At 39.1% G+C, this 15,562-nt stretch overlaps 2 protein-coding genes across 3 annotated transcripts in view; both read left to right on the top strand.

The window, feature by feature from the left end:
- tbc1d17 (TBC1 domain family, member 17) overlaps positions 1 to 15,562 on the top strand; it is a 278,375-nt gene that overhangs the window by 226,501 nt on the left and 36,312 nt on the right. The gene's annotated exons all lie outside the window — the stretch shown is intronic.
- Positions 3,359 to 9,818, top strand: emc10 (ER membrane protein complex subunit 10). Of its 2 annotated transcripts, XM_022194944.2 has the most exons (8): positions 3,359 to 3,513; positions 3,629 to 3,695; positions 4,786 to 4,898; positions 5,937 to 6,050; positions 6,557 to 6,741; positions 7,088 to 7,181; positions 8,964 to 9,061; positions 9,527 to 9,818. In XM_022194944.2, exons 1-7 carry the CDS (start codon positions 3,421 to 3,423, stop codon positions 9,048 to 9,050), a joined length of 753 nt encoding a protein of 250 aa, XP_022050636.1. In that variant the 5' UTR covers positions 3,359 to 3,420; the 3' UTR covers positions 9,051 to 9,061; positions 9,527 to 9,818. The 2 variants fall into 2 exon arrangements, with proteins under 2 accessions (XP_022050636.1, XP_022050628.1); XM_022194936.2 differs by lacking the exon at positions 8,964 to 9,061.

The following is a 15,562-nucleotide window of genomic DNA, read 5'->3' on the forward strand; positions in this document are numbered from 1 at the left end:
AGCACACGTACAGACCTGCTTCATTAGCCGACACTGTCAACAGACAAGGAAACTACTGTAAATACCAAAATGCTAAAAATATTAATTCAAAGACTGAATGCTGTTCCTGTGCAGCAGTGACAGCAGAGCAGATGACAACATGTTCAAAAAGAGGCACAACGGAAAAGTAAGTTGATATATCCACCCTACTGAGAGGTTTTCATAAACAACACACTTGAAAGTAGGTCAGCACAACTTACATAGCCCAGAAAGTGCAAATTAAACTCCTGAGTGTGTGTTTGTGCACATGTATGTCTATTTATCTGTCTTGTCACTAAAGATACCTATCATTTACAAGGATGTAAACACAGGCAGTACTGAATGAGGATTGATGAAACCAAATCTCAGTCTGAAACGAACCGTCAGAAACACTGCGATGCCTTTTGCTAGCCTTTGGAATCAAACTTTAAGGGTACACAAAGGAAATTTAATAATTGATTAAAGTAAGATGAAACCCCCCAAAAAAATGCTAAATGAAAACTGAAAACATCAACTCTTTGGATGTGAAGCCTCGCAGGGCCGTCGGTGGGTGAATCAGGGCTGGGAGAGGGAGGATCTATCGGCCAAGTCTGGATACATAGAGTTTATTTCCAAAATCAAAGACCAGGTCGCTGGAGGGTTTGAAGCTGTGAACCTACTGAAAGTGGCTGATTCTTTGAGGTGTGCTGGTGAAGAGCTACATGCACAGATTCTGCCTGACTGGGTGCTTCTAGTGATTTTCAAAAGTGTGGATCAACTGTGGAAAGCGAGGAAAACAGAGGGAGAAAAGATTGAAATCCCAAAACACAAAAATGTGGTTAAAGACGTTTTCTAGTGTTTAAACTCTTAGAAGAAATTTAGGAAACATGTTGAGGGAAGAGAAGTCAAAAAAGCAAAGCGGTGTAGGATGGAAGGCTAAATGCTCCAGGAGAGTTTGTGCAGCTTGTTTAAGACTGAGAACATCTTCTGGGCTGTTTGTGCCTGTCTTTCTAAGGAATCTCTATCAAGGGAAACTGTTGATTCGAAGGTTATGTTTTAGCATTTGCAGGGAAAAATTAGGATTTCGATGGTGAGAGTGAAAACAGGGAACAAAGGCGTTACTTCTCTCTGCAGCCATCTGTTAAAAGAAAAACTCTGACAAAGGGATGATATTCCTTTGAGACTTGTGTTTTACCAGCTATTTGAAAGTGTTTCAGTTCAGTTTTGTTTGTTTGGTGCCAAGTTACATTGTAAGTCATTGCAGGGCTTTTCACAAAGTAAGGTGAAGACCTTACAAGTTTGTATAGAGAGAAACCCAACAAATCCAAATCCAGTTCCAATCCCTCTGTTGGCCAAAGTAAAGTCCTATCTCTGTCACAACAACTGTGAGAGAATCATACATGAATTTGTCACATCTAGGCTAGACTACTACAACTCTCTGTGTGTCGATCTTGATCAGACGTCTCTTCGTCCGCTCCAGTTGGTACAAAATATTGCTGTCCGACTTCTAACAGGGACAAAGAAACGGGAGCACATCACTCCAGCTTTAGCCTCACTCTACTGGCTTCCTGTCTGCTTCAGAACTGTTTTAAGGATTTTATTGTTTGTTTTAAGGTGTTAAATGGGTAGGAACCTTCTTGTTTATTTGAGCTTTTTCATGTCCATGCTCCAGTTTTATGGCTGAGGTCAGCCAATCAGGTGGTCCTTACAGTTTGCAGATCCAGACTCAGAAATCGAGGTGACCGAGCATTTTCTGTGGCTGCATCCAGTCTGTGGAAACACTTCTCTGTTCACATTGGAACTGCTCAATCTTTTGATACCTTCAAGTGCCTACTGAAGACACATATGTACTCTCTGGTTTTTAACTGCAGTTGAGCGTCGACACTTTGATGCATGTTGTTGTTTATCTTGCTCTGTATATTTCCTCACAGATTATGTCTTGTTTACTATTTTGAACTGTAAAGAACTTTGGTCAACCTTGGTTGTTTTTTTTAAATGTGCTACATAAATGAAGTTGACTTGTCTTGACTTGAACAGCCTTTTGGTGACAGTTGGGAGAAAAAACTCCCTTTTAAAGAGGAAGAAACCTCCAACAGAACCAGGCTCAGGGAGGGCATCCGTCTGCCTCGACTGGTTGGGGGGAGGAGAAAGAGGAGAGACAACAGGAGAGCAGATTTTAAAAATTAAAGCATATGAGAAGAATAAACATGTGGTTGATGAGGCCAGTAACTGCAGATCAGAAACATGCAGATCTAGAGACCACCTGCAGTGGATGAAATGCAAACTAGAGGAGAGAGAAGACACAAAGTTAGTGACATGCAATAGTGGCGTGTAAACCTATTGAGAGACAATGAGAGGAGAGGTGCTCAGTGCATCATGGGAAGTCCTGCAGCAGAATAGGCCTACAGCAGCATAACTAAGACGATTGAGGGTAGCCTGAAACCCCATTAACTTAATTAAAAAACAAAGTAGGGAAGATGTCTGCCTCCAGAACTCAAACTGGGAACTGATTCCACAGCAATGGACTTTGATAGCTGAAGGATCTGCCTCCTGTTGTGCTTTTAGACAAGCAAATGAAATAATTTGTCATTTAAACATAGTCTAAATTTCAATATGTGAAAAAAACAAAAAAATAAGGTAAGTTGCTAGGCCATTTTTAATGCTTTTGTCTCAGAAGCTATTTGATATATTGTGCCACAATTTCAGAAATGTCTTTATAAATATCCATGTTTCGTGCCAGAAGATTTTCTGGCAAATCGGTGATGGTTAAGCAGAAATTGTTCTTTAAAAAGATGCTGATCCTAGATGAAAGGGAAATAGAAAGCCTTGTCATTAAAAATGATATTCTATACTATTCTGTTCTATTCTAATCAGGACACAATGAGCTTGGGAGTGCTTGTTTTGGGCATTAGAGCTTAAAAAGTTAATTAAGAAGGCATACATTACATTACAATAATGGACATATCTACATCCACAAAACCATTTGTACATTGCACACAATGAAAAAAGCAGCTATACAATGAAATGCCTGAGTCAGCAGTAGTTATAGTGGTTACATTTAGTGAAATATAATGTAACATGTTCCATGTAAAATGTAACATAAAACATAATAAGATATAAAATAAATATCGTATCAGTATAGTGAGAGTGCTATTATGACAGTGTACTGTGAGAATTAAACCACCATTGTGTGTTTTTTTCTGTTGGTTAACTATTGTAGATACATTGGGAGTACTGTTTGAAAGAGATGAGTGGACTATGATAGAATGAGCCTTCACTCAGCTGGCCTGCATTTAAAATAGAAGCAGCAGATCTTTGCCTGTAGAGGGCAGCACCACTCTCTACTGTGTGCTAGAAATCCATCAGCAGAAGAAGAAACCCGGAAGTCTTGATGTTGTAGGGGAACACTTCGTTCCTGTCAAAATGGCTCGTCTACCAGCATTCAACGTTGCTGTTGTTTCTACTGTTTTATTGATCGTATGGACAGATTTTGTGTGTTGTAATAACGGTAGGAGGGTAAGTGACGTATTATAGCTTTTTATCCTTGATTCTCCAAACTGCAGCAAAGCAGAAGCTAAATGAGTAGCATTAGCATATGTGAGCGGCTAACGGAGTTCATTTTTCCTCTCAGGTCGGTGATAATTTGGAGACTGAATTCAGCGGTTTCTCTGTGCCTCTTGAACACTCATTTGAAGTCGGTGAGCAAGTGTTCTGATTATTTTGCCGCTAAAATGCTGTATAATATGTTATTGCTAATGATGTTAAGCTAGCTAAATAGCCTTGTGTTGCAAGCGATTTGGCTAGATGGAGAAACCTACATGCAGAGCTCCATTCAAAAGTGTTTTTTGATGTATCGATAAGTTCATTTAGCTGGTACAACATAAATGGAGGTATATTATGAGCTGCCAGGTTGTCCTGTAAAAATGAAAATAGTCAGTGCTGATCAATTAAGCAATTTGAAATCAGAAATTGTAACTGTGCAACTAGCAATTCCCAAAGGCTGCAGTTTAGGATGTAGTTACATTATGCAGGGAGTCTTACCCTTTTTTTTTCATCCCTTTATTCAATTTGATAGCAGAATGACAATACTTACATGCTGCGCCCCAACAATTAGTGATGTAGGCTTCACCAATTTTTGCTGTTATTGCATTTCAGTTTAGCTACACACAGCTTTTGTAATGATTGTTCTACCTTCAGGGCCATGAAAAATAAAGCAATACGTGTTCCCAGCAATCTATATCATTAAATTGTCATCCCAGTAATAAAATATAGGACTGTTTTTATGGTGATGGTTGTAATTCTAGTACATAATGAATATAAAAGTGAAACTTGACCCTAAATTATATCACAAATGGCAACATCTGCCTGAAAAATTGCAATTGGATGTTTTCCCCAAACAGCACTCGCACTTAAACACATGTATATAGTAATAATGTAATGAGGAATACCACACAGTATTGTTTTTGTTGTTAGATGTTGAGGTAATTTATCTTTGACATCCTCTTTTCACTGGATTTTCTTTCAAAAATCCAATATTAAATATGTAGCTGTCGTGTTAGCTCTACAGTCATTCATTCATCCTGTCTGTTCTTTCAAATGACTTGGGTAAATTTACATACTACTGCAGGGTCTTAACTTTAATATTTAAACTTGTTCGGTAAATTCAATATGCCAGTCTTATTCTCTGTTGGAAAGCACTTTGGCTCTACGAGTGGTGTTTTAAATAGGCTGCATATTTATTTAAATGGCAGTGACTTGACTCTGTTCTTGGTGTCCTTCTTGTTTCAGATGATGTAGCAAGGTTTCGGGTACGTGGTTCTCTGGTGTTGAAAGCTGGAAGGGAGCCGAGTGTCTCACTGTCTCAGAACCAGCTCTCAGAGGAGGACAGAACCAAACTGAAGGTAATATATGATCTCATTAAATGTGGACTGATGTACTAAAGCTAAAGATTTTTGATGTTCATTTTTTTTGTTATATATAAACTACTGTTTAAGGTTTGGGGTCACCCAGACGATTTCATGCTTTCCGTAAAAACTCACTCTTTTATTCATGTGCTAACATAACTGCACAAGGGTTTTCTAATTATCAATGAGTCTTTTAACACCATTAGCTAACACAATGTAGTATTAGAACACAGGAGTGATGGTTGCTGGAAATGTTCCTCTGTACCCCTATGGAGATATGCCATTAAAAATCTGTCATTTCTAGTCATTTGCCACATTAACGATGTCTACACTGTATCTCTGAATAATTAATCTTGTCTTCATTGAAAAAAATGCTTTTCTTTCAAAAATAAGGACATTTCTAAGCAAACTTTTGAACAGTAATGAGTGTATATATATTGGAATATATGATTGGGACTTTTCTCTCTCATGTTGTGTAACAGTAGCAAAGTCATTTAATCATTTCTTCACTTTGGCTGGCATTCAGGTCTTTCTTTGCAGAGCTTTGTGGTGCTGATTTAAATGATTAAACATTTGCTACACATTGCCGACAGAGTACCTGCATGTCAACAAACTCCTTGTCTTGTAAATAATGTTATTAAAAAAAATGTAAAAATATTCAGGAATGCTTTTCATAGTAAATAATGTTCTGTCAGACCAATATCTCTTGTAGATTACTGTTTAAAAACCTGCAGCAGTTTTCTTTTGTTTTTAGTAAGCACCAAAAACTGCTGTAGCACGATGTGTTTGAGTTGGTGTTACTTCTATTGTGCTCAAAGCATTGTCAATGCTGAAACAATACATCATGCTGTCCTATTTCAAATAAGACTGTGAAGAGTTTCTTGCAAATTTACAAAAGAAGTTATCAAGCTGTTTGAGTATTACACCTAAATACTGAGTCAGTGGTAGAAGTGGTGCAATAAGATTGTCATAAATATATCACAGCATGAAGGTGTGTCTCTGACATGTTTGCCTTGAACGTTGATTTCTCCACAGGAAGTGGCAGCAGTGGACGGACTGTACAGAATCCGAGTTCCTCGAGTTTTCCTGCAGGCGGACAGACAGACGGAGCGGCAGATGGAAGGTTACCTCACAGCATTTGTCAGAGCTGTATGTATTTCACTCGTCTTCACCAGCAGTTACACTTAAAATAACTGCTTTACATGTTCAGTGATAAAGAGAAAAGTGGTTCGGCTTTTTTGCACAAATGTACTGTTAGGCAGGCAAGTGTTCTCGTGTTGTTTTGCTTTACACTCCTTTCATGGCAGCAGATGTAAACAAAGGGCTTAGGTTAAAACCAATACTGATCAGTAGAAAAAGGCTTTGATTATCTCCAGTCTGTGAGGTTGGATGGGGACGTCGCTATTTTATGCACACAAAGTAAAATGAACTTACAAATATTCAGTGTTTTCAAAGGAGGCAGTGTATATCTACTATAGATAACCGTCTCTATGTACTTAGCCGAAAGATAAAAATGTTTTTGATCTATTTAATCAGTGTTCGCTTAGACTTGCAGCGTCTCAGAGTCGATCTGTAAATATTCCTAAACAATAAACTGGGTCATAGTGATGTTGCTTTAAGGCTAATATGAGCCTGTCTTCCCCTCTGATCCTCAGTGTGCCATGGTCGAGTCCCATCTGAGCGACGTGATCTCCCTCCACACCGACGTCTCTGGGTACCTCATCGGCGTCTCCATAGTGACGTTCCCTGGAGCCTGTAGAGGCACTGAGGTCGAGGATGAAGTCGATCTGGAGGTTTTCAACACCACACTCAGCATCATGGCTCCTGTCAATGCACCAGGGTCAGTCCTGCGTTATCTGTTCTCCGTTTTCCAAACCTGCTGCTGTTATAAAGCCTTGTGTGGTTCTCGCTTTGATTTTTCTCTCTTCTTATCTGAGCTGCTTGTTAAATCTACACTGTGCATGCATTGCAACCATTCATATCTGAGGCTGTCTGTGCATTAGTCAAATCCTCTTGTGTGTCAGTGTAGCTACTTCAAATGCCTTTGATTTGGTTGTACTTGCCTCGGCTCAGCTGCTCCAAATCATTTGCCCATAGGAGGAGCAAGTCTCTCTGCACCTTTTCTGCCTTTCAGATACACTTTGTTTTAGAGTCTGTTTGAATACTAATTGTCAACTTCTTTGCAGACCTGAGACTGCTCTGTTCCTCGAACGAATGGAACAGGAATCTGAGAAGAAAGGGAAGAATCCACAAGAGCAGAAGTCCTTCTTTGCTAAATATGTAAGTGCTCAGTGAAAACTGCTGGTAAGACTTGCAGACTATGCCTAAAAATATCCTCTCTGCCTTACATGATGATTGTAATTTCCTGTACAGTTAATGAATGAATGGAAATAGCTATTTATCTGACCCACCATGACTTGTGTGTGCAGCATGTGTTTGGATAGTAGGCTCATCAGTACTGCAGTTTTTTTTCTTCTATTCCTCTGTATGTTTGCTCTCCCTGTTGGATTCTGTGTTTGGATTCACTCTGTTTAAAGGTGCTTTAACACCTGTAGTTTGATTCAGACTAAGGAAACCAGATGCTCCATTAACTTTTAGCTCTGTTCTAGTTTATGTTTACAGAGTTTTCCCTGCTTTAGAACAACTTAGGCACAGTGCCGAAGTGTTTCTGCAAGAGGCTGTAAGCTGAATCAATATAGAAAGGCATTCAGGCGTTCAACATATTGAAATGAATGTAAAAACAACAGTGAGAGTTGTATGTGCTGCCAAAAACCAACAAAAAAAGCCCCAAAACAGACAGCTGGTTTGATGTCAGAAAGGTAAACTGGCAACAGGAATAATCTGCCAATCAACAGTCAGTTTTTGGGTAAACAATTGTTGCTGGTGTGCAACAGATGCTCAAACTTTTCAAGATGCCAGATTGAAGGGAGACCTCAGTGTTACTTTTTCAGATTCATGATCCCTGATCGTGGCAGGGAGACTTCTGGTTTTCAGCATCTTTACTTTTGTCTGGTTCGTGACTAGTGATTCGCTTTTTCTGTCTGCATCAACTCGGCAGTAATGAGGCAAAACCATTACGACACTATGTATGAACTTGGCTTTTATTACTTTTTTTTTGCGGCAAACATACGACACAACATTTAAACAGTTACGACATTAAAAATTGGGCCTGTTCCACTATTTTAAGATTGATTACAGTAGCGTGATTGTAAGCACAATAAGTGGTACCAGCTTCCTTTCATAGCCAAAGCCTATGAAAATTTAAACAAAACCCCAAAACATTCCTGTAAATGATTTCACCCCTCCCCTGGAAAGAAATGGTGACTACACGCTGTACACAATGGTGGTAAAAAAATTTCGGACACTCTTCAAATTTTACACAATCTCAAATATTATCATTAAATATTTGTGGAAAAATTCCTTTTTGTGTTTCACAAGGTGTGACTGCATTAGACAGACACAAATACAAATGATATTTTTTTGTTTGGCATTTCTAAGAAAAATTAAAAACACTAAATTCTTGACAGTTTCATTGTCCGTATCAAAGTCAACAAATAACAGAGAATGTGTTCAAAACTGAAGAAAAAAATAAGATTTTCAGTGGGGCTCATGTCTGGGGATTGAGCTGGCCACTAAGACCTGGATACTGCGCTCCTGCAGCCAATTTCTACTGGTCCTGGATGCATTCAAGGAGCATTATCTCGTTGAAACATCCAGTTTTGACCTTGACATAACAGTGCATGTGGGTTTGCAAATGGTACAATACTTGGCAGATGTGTCATCACAGACAGCGAGATGACCAACACCAGTAGCACTCATGCCTTCCCAAACCATGATACTGCCTCCACCATGCTTGACAATAGGTACTGTACATGCTGGAGATGATGCTCGGCCTGGCCTTCTGTGTTACCTTCACATTAGCAGGAGGAAGATAAAGCTGGAAACTGAACTCATTTGACCACAGAATCTTCTTCTACTTCCTGGTTGTCCAGTTCTTGTGTGTTTGTGCTCTGTGCTGCATCCAGTGACAGTGTGTTGACTTGGTGCTGTGCTGTGTTGCAGTGGTATTTGATTCTGGGAGGTGCAATCTTCCTCATGGTCTCCAATTCGGCACAGCCCCCAGCAGGGGGAGGCAGAGAGCAGAGCTGATTCCCACTGAAGTACAGTCTTCTTACTTGTAGCTCTTCTGTCCCTCCTCCCTCCTCTGTCTGTCAAACTTTGGGTTTAACATCTAGGCAGCGTCACTAACTGAAACCCACCCCCTCTCTTTCCACGTGTTCTTTAGTTTCCACTCACTCACGGTCTTTTCAAGGTCAATGCCAAATACAATTCAGGCAGTTAAATGTGGAGATCAAATTTGATTCAATCAGAAGTCCTTCTGTTAGGACATGTGCATGTTAAACTATGATTCTACGCTAACTTTGAGTGTGTTTGGTGTTTGACCCTGAGATCTTTGCTCTGCAGCCTCTCACCCATTTGTCCACTTTACTTTTTCTTCTCTTTTGTTCAGAAAATAAACCTAATCTGGGAAGTCCAATGTGGAACTCTTGTTAATAATCACAGATAATTTGTTCCCCTGAAGACAAAGATGCTGTATTTACTTCCCCTTTGTTTCTGTCCTCCAGTGGATGTACATCGTTCCTCTGGTTCTCTTTTTGATGATGTCCGGCGCTCAGGATCAGTCCGGAGGAGGAGCCGGCGGCGGAGCTGCTAATGGAGGCGGCCGATGATCAACAAGATCTTTTGTTTTTGTTAACATACTGAACAAAAATAACAGTTTTAATTGCTGTACATAATGCTATTTAAAGAGGATAAATGTTTGGCACTCACAAATTAAACCTGTACAGTAGAGAGGAGATATTGTGTCCTGCTGATGACTGCAATTTTTAATGTGAAAATAAAGTATTTATAACTTCACATGCCTTTGTTTCAGGTTTTTAGACGATAAAGTCTCAGTTTCAGGTTCTGTTTACTCAGCTTTGGATTTAGTTTTAACACTACAGTAAAAAAAAAAAAAGTAACGAAATCTAATAATTAGGCATTACAGCTGAAGTTGTACTCATAAATGAAAGCAAAGTCAGTACTTGTGATTTGAAATAATGTTGAATCACAGTTTGTTGATAAACTGTGCTCTGATGGGACCCATATATCATTAATTTTTAACATTCATTTAAGATCCAACTTTTTAAATTTTCCCATCACTTTCAGTCTGATTTCAGTGAAAACCCCAACACCCAAATGTGTTTCTCTCACTAATAGGGGAACCAGACTTGCTTCTGTGTCGGTTCGCCACATTTCAACTGGAAAGCCTCCATTCAGCACTTTAATCCGTCATAATACGGCCTGGGGTTTACCCCGGTGGGATTACAGCAGCTGCTGCTGTTCCCCCAACAAGTGTCAACTGCTGTGACAGTTTATTCAGTAAATACTGCTTAAATAAACTGCACACACACAGGGAATTTAAGGTTATCCCTCCAAATGCTTCATTATGTTTCGTGTAAATGTTTGCAGAGACGCTTCTATTCTCAAAGGCTGTTTTCTGTATTCAAGAGGTTGGCTGGTTTTGGAATCACTGGGATTAAAATGGGTTCCTCAAAATCAGGCCATGACACAAAAATTTGATTATTTGAATGTGTTTGACATATTAGTTTAAAATCATGCTACAAAACAACAGTGTCAAAAACTGGATCTACAACAGAAATCTGTTTCTGTGTTACTTTCCTTGTTGAATGTTTTTTCTTTTAGTTTCTTTTTGGTAATTGTTTTATTTTAGACAAATTCTTGTGGGGTTTTTTTAGGAGCCATGAGTGTTTTCTACACATGAACAGGTAAGATCATTATCACATATACTAAAGTTACACTGCAGCAATTTAATTACATCACAGAAGAGCAATATTGTTAAAGGTAAAATATGGAAGATTTTCAACATAATTATTGTTCTAACGTGGCAGCAAATAACTTTATGCTGCGTAAAGATGTGTTAGAGTAAAGGCAGTAGGAAGTCTTACTGCTTTTGGGCATGTTGTGCTTAGAGTTCTGTTCTTTGTGCATGTACGTTCCTCCCATTGAAACTGGTGGCTTTCACAAGACAACAATCACCTCCCACACTTCACTGTTGAAGCCAAAGGGTGTTCAACATTTAGCTAGGGGCCTAAAAATCCACACCATTTAAACACTAAGTATTTTATTTAGGTATGTTACATGCCAAGTCTGAGCTATTAAATGATAGTGATCGTGTACCACCGACAGACTTAATCAGTTGCAATAAGAAAATACTTGGGGTTAATAAATTGGAACTTGAATGCCTCATGTTGCTTTCCCTGTTTGCTCCCATTCAAGTCTTGTGAACCGCTATTCTACAGTTGTCTGGGTCATTATCTGTACCTGCAGACCTCCACTGAGGCTGGTGGTTGCTGGCGGTCGCCTGTGTTAGCCTTAAATCATCCATGACTCTACATTGACCCCAACCACCTCCACTTTAGCGACGCACTCCTGGTGGTCTGCTTGAGGGCTACTGGACAAGACATGCACATGGAGGCTGGACACTCAGAAGCATAACCTCTACCACAAGGCAGCAGCTTCACCCTGGTTTTACTTGCTTTCTTTATTTAAGGTGAGTGTTTACGGGTGAGATCATTTATTTTTATCTTCATTTTTATTTCTGTGTATTTTTTCATGTTTTTTTTCTGTGTTTTCATTGAGTTGACGTTAACATTATTACCAGTGCACCTTGATAAACAGGCTAAAGTAGCAAATTTAAACTTGGTTAAATTCAAAGAAAACCTTTTTTCTCTTGGCCTTTATTTATAATTCATCAATAATTATCCGTATTAACTGAAATAAAACATTTTATAATGCCAGACTTTTCAAATGTAACCTCCAGCCTATTACTTAATTTATGTACGCTCGTTTAATTTCATCTGTGTGCAATGCAATGAACCTTTACAATTTACAGATTTCCCCGTGTTAATAAATGACAGAAAGAAATCATTCATTTACATGTTAATCCTGTATTTAAGAAAAAACACATGCAAAATCCGTAAATAATGTCAAATATTTGTATTTTTGCAAATGCTTATTAATTCTTTTACAATGTTTGACTGCTAATTGTTTCATTTCTTGCTGTATTAATATGATCAAAGGTACAATTACAGATACTTGCCATTATTTGAAATAAAAACTGTGTGTGTGACTGAAAAATAAATCATTTTGTAACTGTTACTTTGCAGATCTTCCCTGTTTTGTTAAGTTACTGAAAATAACTAATAAAATCACTGAAAAGGATGAATTTGCATGTTAACTCTAAAAAAGTAACAAAAAGACACTAAGAATGTTGACAATAAAAACCTGTATTTTTATAAATAGTAATTACCTTTCCAATGTGTGATCATACAGTTACACTTTTCTTTTTTCTGTATTTTAATCAGCTAAAAAGTTTTTTTTTTATTGATGTTTTCTGTTGTTTTCATAGTTTTAGAATGTTAGTGTTCAACAGGTTTTTTTGTTGGTTTTTTTACATATTTTTTTGCAGTTTTGCTGGTAAATCTTCACCTTTTTTTAAACAGATCTTTTTAATTTTACATTTCTTACACTGTGAGACTGCTTTTTAATTCATGGTTATTGTGCTCTGGTCTTTGTGTGTCTTTTTCCACACACTGTCCAACACAAAAGGAGTAAAACAGCGGTGGTAGAAGTTAAGACAATGGATTAGACTTCATTGGCTCTTGTGTGCACAAACTCTGGCTGAAAATTAAAATGAAGGGGCTGAAGTTTGTTTTGGACTGAGATGCTGCTGCTCTAGCGACAAAAATCCTTTAATCAGAAGAAACAAACTGAGTAAATGTGAATCGTACATTGCCACATTAACTGGTGTTTATGCTGCTGGCTTAAAATCTAAAACCCTCCAACACCAAACTACTTGGGAACAAGGAGTGAAGCAGCTTAACAACTAGCAGACGAATCAAAACGGAGGGCGACTACCTGTCTGCCAGTGAGCCAGCCTCTGTCCTTTTTTGGCGGGAGCTAATGTGAACACCTATCTGTGTATTTATAAGCATGAGTCATAGCGGAATATCACAGCCTTACAACAGCACAGCTTCGAAAACAGAATGTCCCCAAAATCCCTGTGTCAACATCGCCGCTCCCCATCTTTATGTCAGTCCGGCTGTTTTTAGTCCGATCCTCTTAAGATCCTCTTATTTTGGGAGGCTCAGTGTTGAGCTTCAACACTTTAGTGCCCTCTGCCCTCGTCCAATCAGCGGCCAGGCCTTTCTCAGAAGGATTCGCCCCGTCCTGTTTCCAGTCTTCTGCTGTCTCACTGAATACCGTGAGGGATAAGGTGATAACAACAGCTGAGAGAAAGAGGAGAGTCGGAATGAAAAGAGATCCGCCTCCGTCAGATGTTGGCAGAGCTAAAACTGAGAGAAGCTGCTCATCGCTCTGTGTTTTTTCACGTGGTATCAGCCGAGTAACACGATGAGCCGCAATTAAGCGTGTCTTGAAATGTTTTCCTACCAAACTGTCCAGCTCCATGGTGGAACCTAAAACCAGCAGCGCAGCTCAGTTTGAACAAATTCACTTTCAACATTAACACTAATGAATTATGGGAGGCCTATCAGCGTGGAGCATGATAGATGTTCATGTACCACGAAGCAGGAGACACCGACACTGAGACACGTGACTCTAATGATCTTTAGGAATGGAATCATATGTATCTGCAGATAGGCTGAGACCACACATGAACGTGCTGCTTTCAGCAAGTCTAAAATACACTCAGCAAAAATATAAACGCAGCACTTTCGTTTTTGCTCCCATTTTTTATGACATGAACTCAAAGATCTAAAACTTTTTCCACATACACAATTTCACCATTTCTCTCAAATATTGTTCACAAATCTGTCTAAATCTGTGATAGTGAGCACTTGTCCTTTGCTGAGATAATCCATCCCACCTCACAGGTGTGCCATATCAAGATGCTGATTAGACACCATGATTAGTGCACAGGTGTGCCTTAGACTGCCCACAATAAAAGGTCACTCTGAAAGGTGCAGTTTTATCACACAGCACAATGCCACAGATGTGGCAAGATTTGAGGGAGAGTGCAACTGGCATGCTGACAGCAGGAATGTCAACCAGAGCTGTTGCTCGTGTATTGAATGTTCATTTCTCTACCATAAGCCGTCTCTAAAGGCGTTTCAGAGAATTTGGCAGTACATCCAACCAGCCTAACAACCACAGACCACGTGTAACCACATCAGCCCAGGACCTCCACACCAAACTTTGGTCTTTGGTTGGATCTTTGGCATGCTGTCAGGGTCAGGTTGGGCTTCATATGAAGGTCTTGTGTCTTGAGTTTCTTTTTATACACACCTGGGAATGTGTCAGTTACAGTATTTGTCACAGGTGAACTTCTAATCTGTTATTAGTTGAATCATTTAAAGACATGACAAGACTTTTGTCCTTGCAAAAACAGATGTCATGGGCATTGCCAAGACGTGAACATCAGGACGCTTTATGACGGGTTCAATTTGCACCCAGTTATTAATGTGAAAGCCCTTGACATTAAAATGAACCATTTTTTGTGAGAACTGATTGAGTAGAAATAAAGTTATATGCCATTTAAAGTAACTATATCCTTATGCGACAAGACTTTTGTCAGGGACTGTATATAGGAGGGGGAGTATCAGCTTACTGGAAACATAAACATGATCAAGTGAACTCGAGCCACTGAGACGAGCTAAACTGGTCATAAATGTGACTTCATTTGTATTTTTACTTTATATTATGCTATGTAGTTGCACTAAAAGAAGCTAAATAACAGAAAAGATGCATCAGCAAAGTATCTTCTCAGGTAGAACTGCGTTAACTGTAATTTTACTGTGACGTTTCTTGTTTCCAAGGTTCAAGGACTCCCAAACGATTCAGATCATGTCAGTGATGGGTGTGAGCACCGTTTGACCTTAAAACAGCACCAGTTCTCCACTTTCACCATTTTTCAGGGCACTTTGACAGGTTGAATGTGCTGCATATTGGAGAACTTGCTGCAGTTCTTCTGTAGATTTAGATGAAACTAAATAATGAATGCAGCATTGGATGTTTTATTAAATTCTATCTGTTCTTTTTGACTTAGAGGAAGGAGTATTTGTTGTTCCAACCAGACGTCATAGGTCAGTTTGTCTGCCATTTGCATCATGAAGTACTGAGGGTGTCGATGCTGCTTGTGTAATGTTTTCCCACTCGTACTGAAGGACTCAGTGAAGCTGGTCTGAAGCTATTACTCAGGCAGCAAATGCTGGAGTTGTTGATTTTTAAGTTCCTGGTACAGCTCAAGCTGACTGTTAGCATTAACAGCCCCTTTCCTTTTACCCTCTTGATCTGTGGCATTGAGTCATTTGACTAAAGTTGCATTTTAAGATGATGCTTCTAAATAGGATTAAAAATGCAGGAATTTTACTTATAGTATTTTAAATAGCCCTGTTGCTATTTTTTATTATGCCAAGCGCCTGAGTGTTTCTTCTCCCACTGATTGATTCACATTAAATCATTAACAGCAGTTGTCTCAGAGCCTTCAGTCACTCTGGGATAAATATGCTCCACAGGGATCATACTTAGTGCCAAATCCACGTGGTGAAAAACCCTGAGAGACCAGTGAGAAGGAGGCA

The sequence above is a fragment of the Acanthochromis polyacanthus genome, chromosome 21, assembly GCF_021347895.1.
Source record: "Acanthochromis polyacanthus isolate Apoly-LR-REF ecotype Palm Island chromosome 21, KAUST_Apoly_ChrSc, whole genome shotgun sequence".
Lineage (NCBI taxonomy): Eukaryota > Metazoa > Chordata > Actinopteri > Pomacentridae > Acanthochromis > Acanthochromis polyacanthus.

Bases quoted from the DNA above. Each gene is read 5' to 3' on its own strand.
- emc10 (XM_022194936.2), top strand. From the start codon at position 3,421: ATGGCTCGTCTACCAGCATTCAACGTTGCTGTTGTTTCTACTGTTTTA. The intron at 6,051-6,556 runs GTATGTATTTCA...TCTGATCCTCAG, and splicing joins TCACAGCATTTGTCAGAGCT to TGTGCCATGGTCGAGTCCCA. The intron at 7,182-9,526 runs GTAAGTGCTCAG...TCTGTCCTCCAG, and splicing joins AGTCCTTCTTTGCTAAATAT to TGGATGTACATCGTTCCTCT.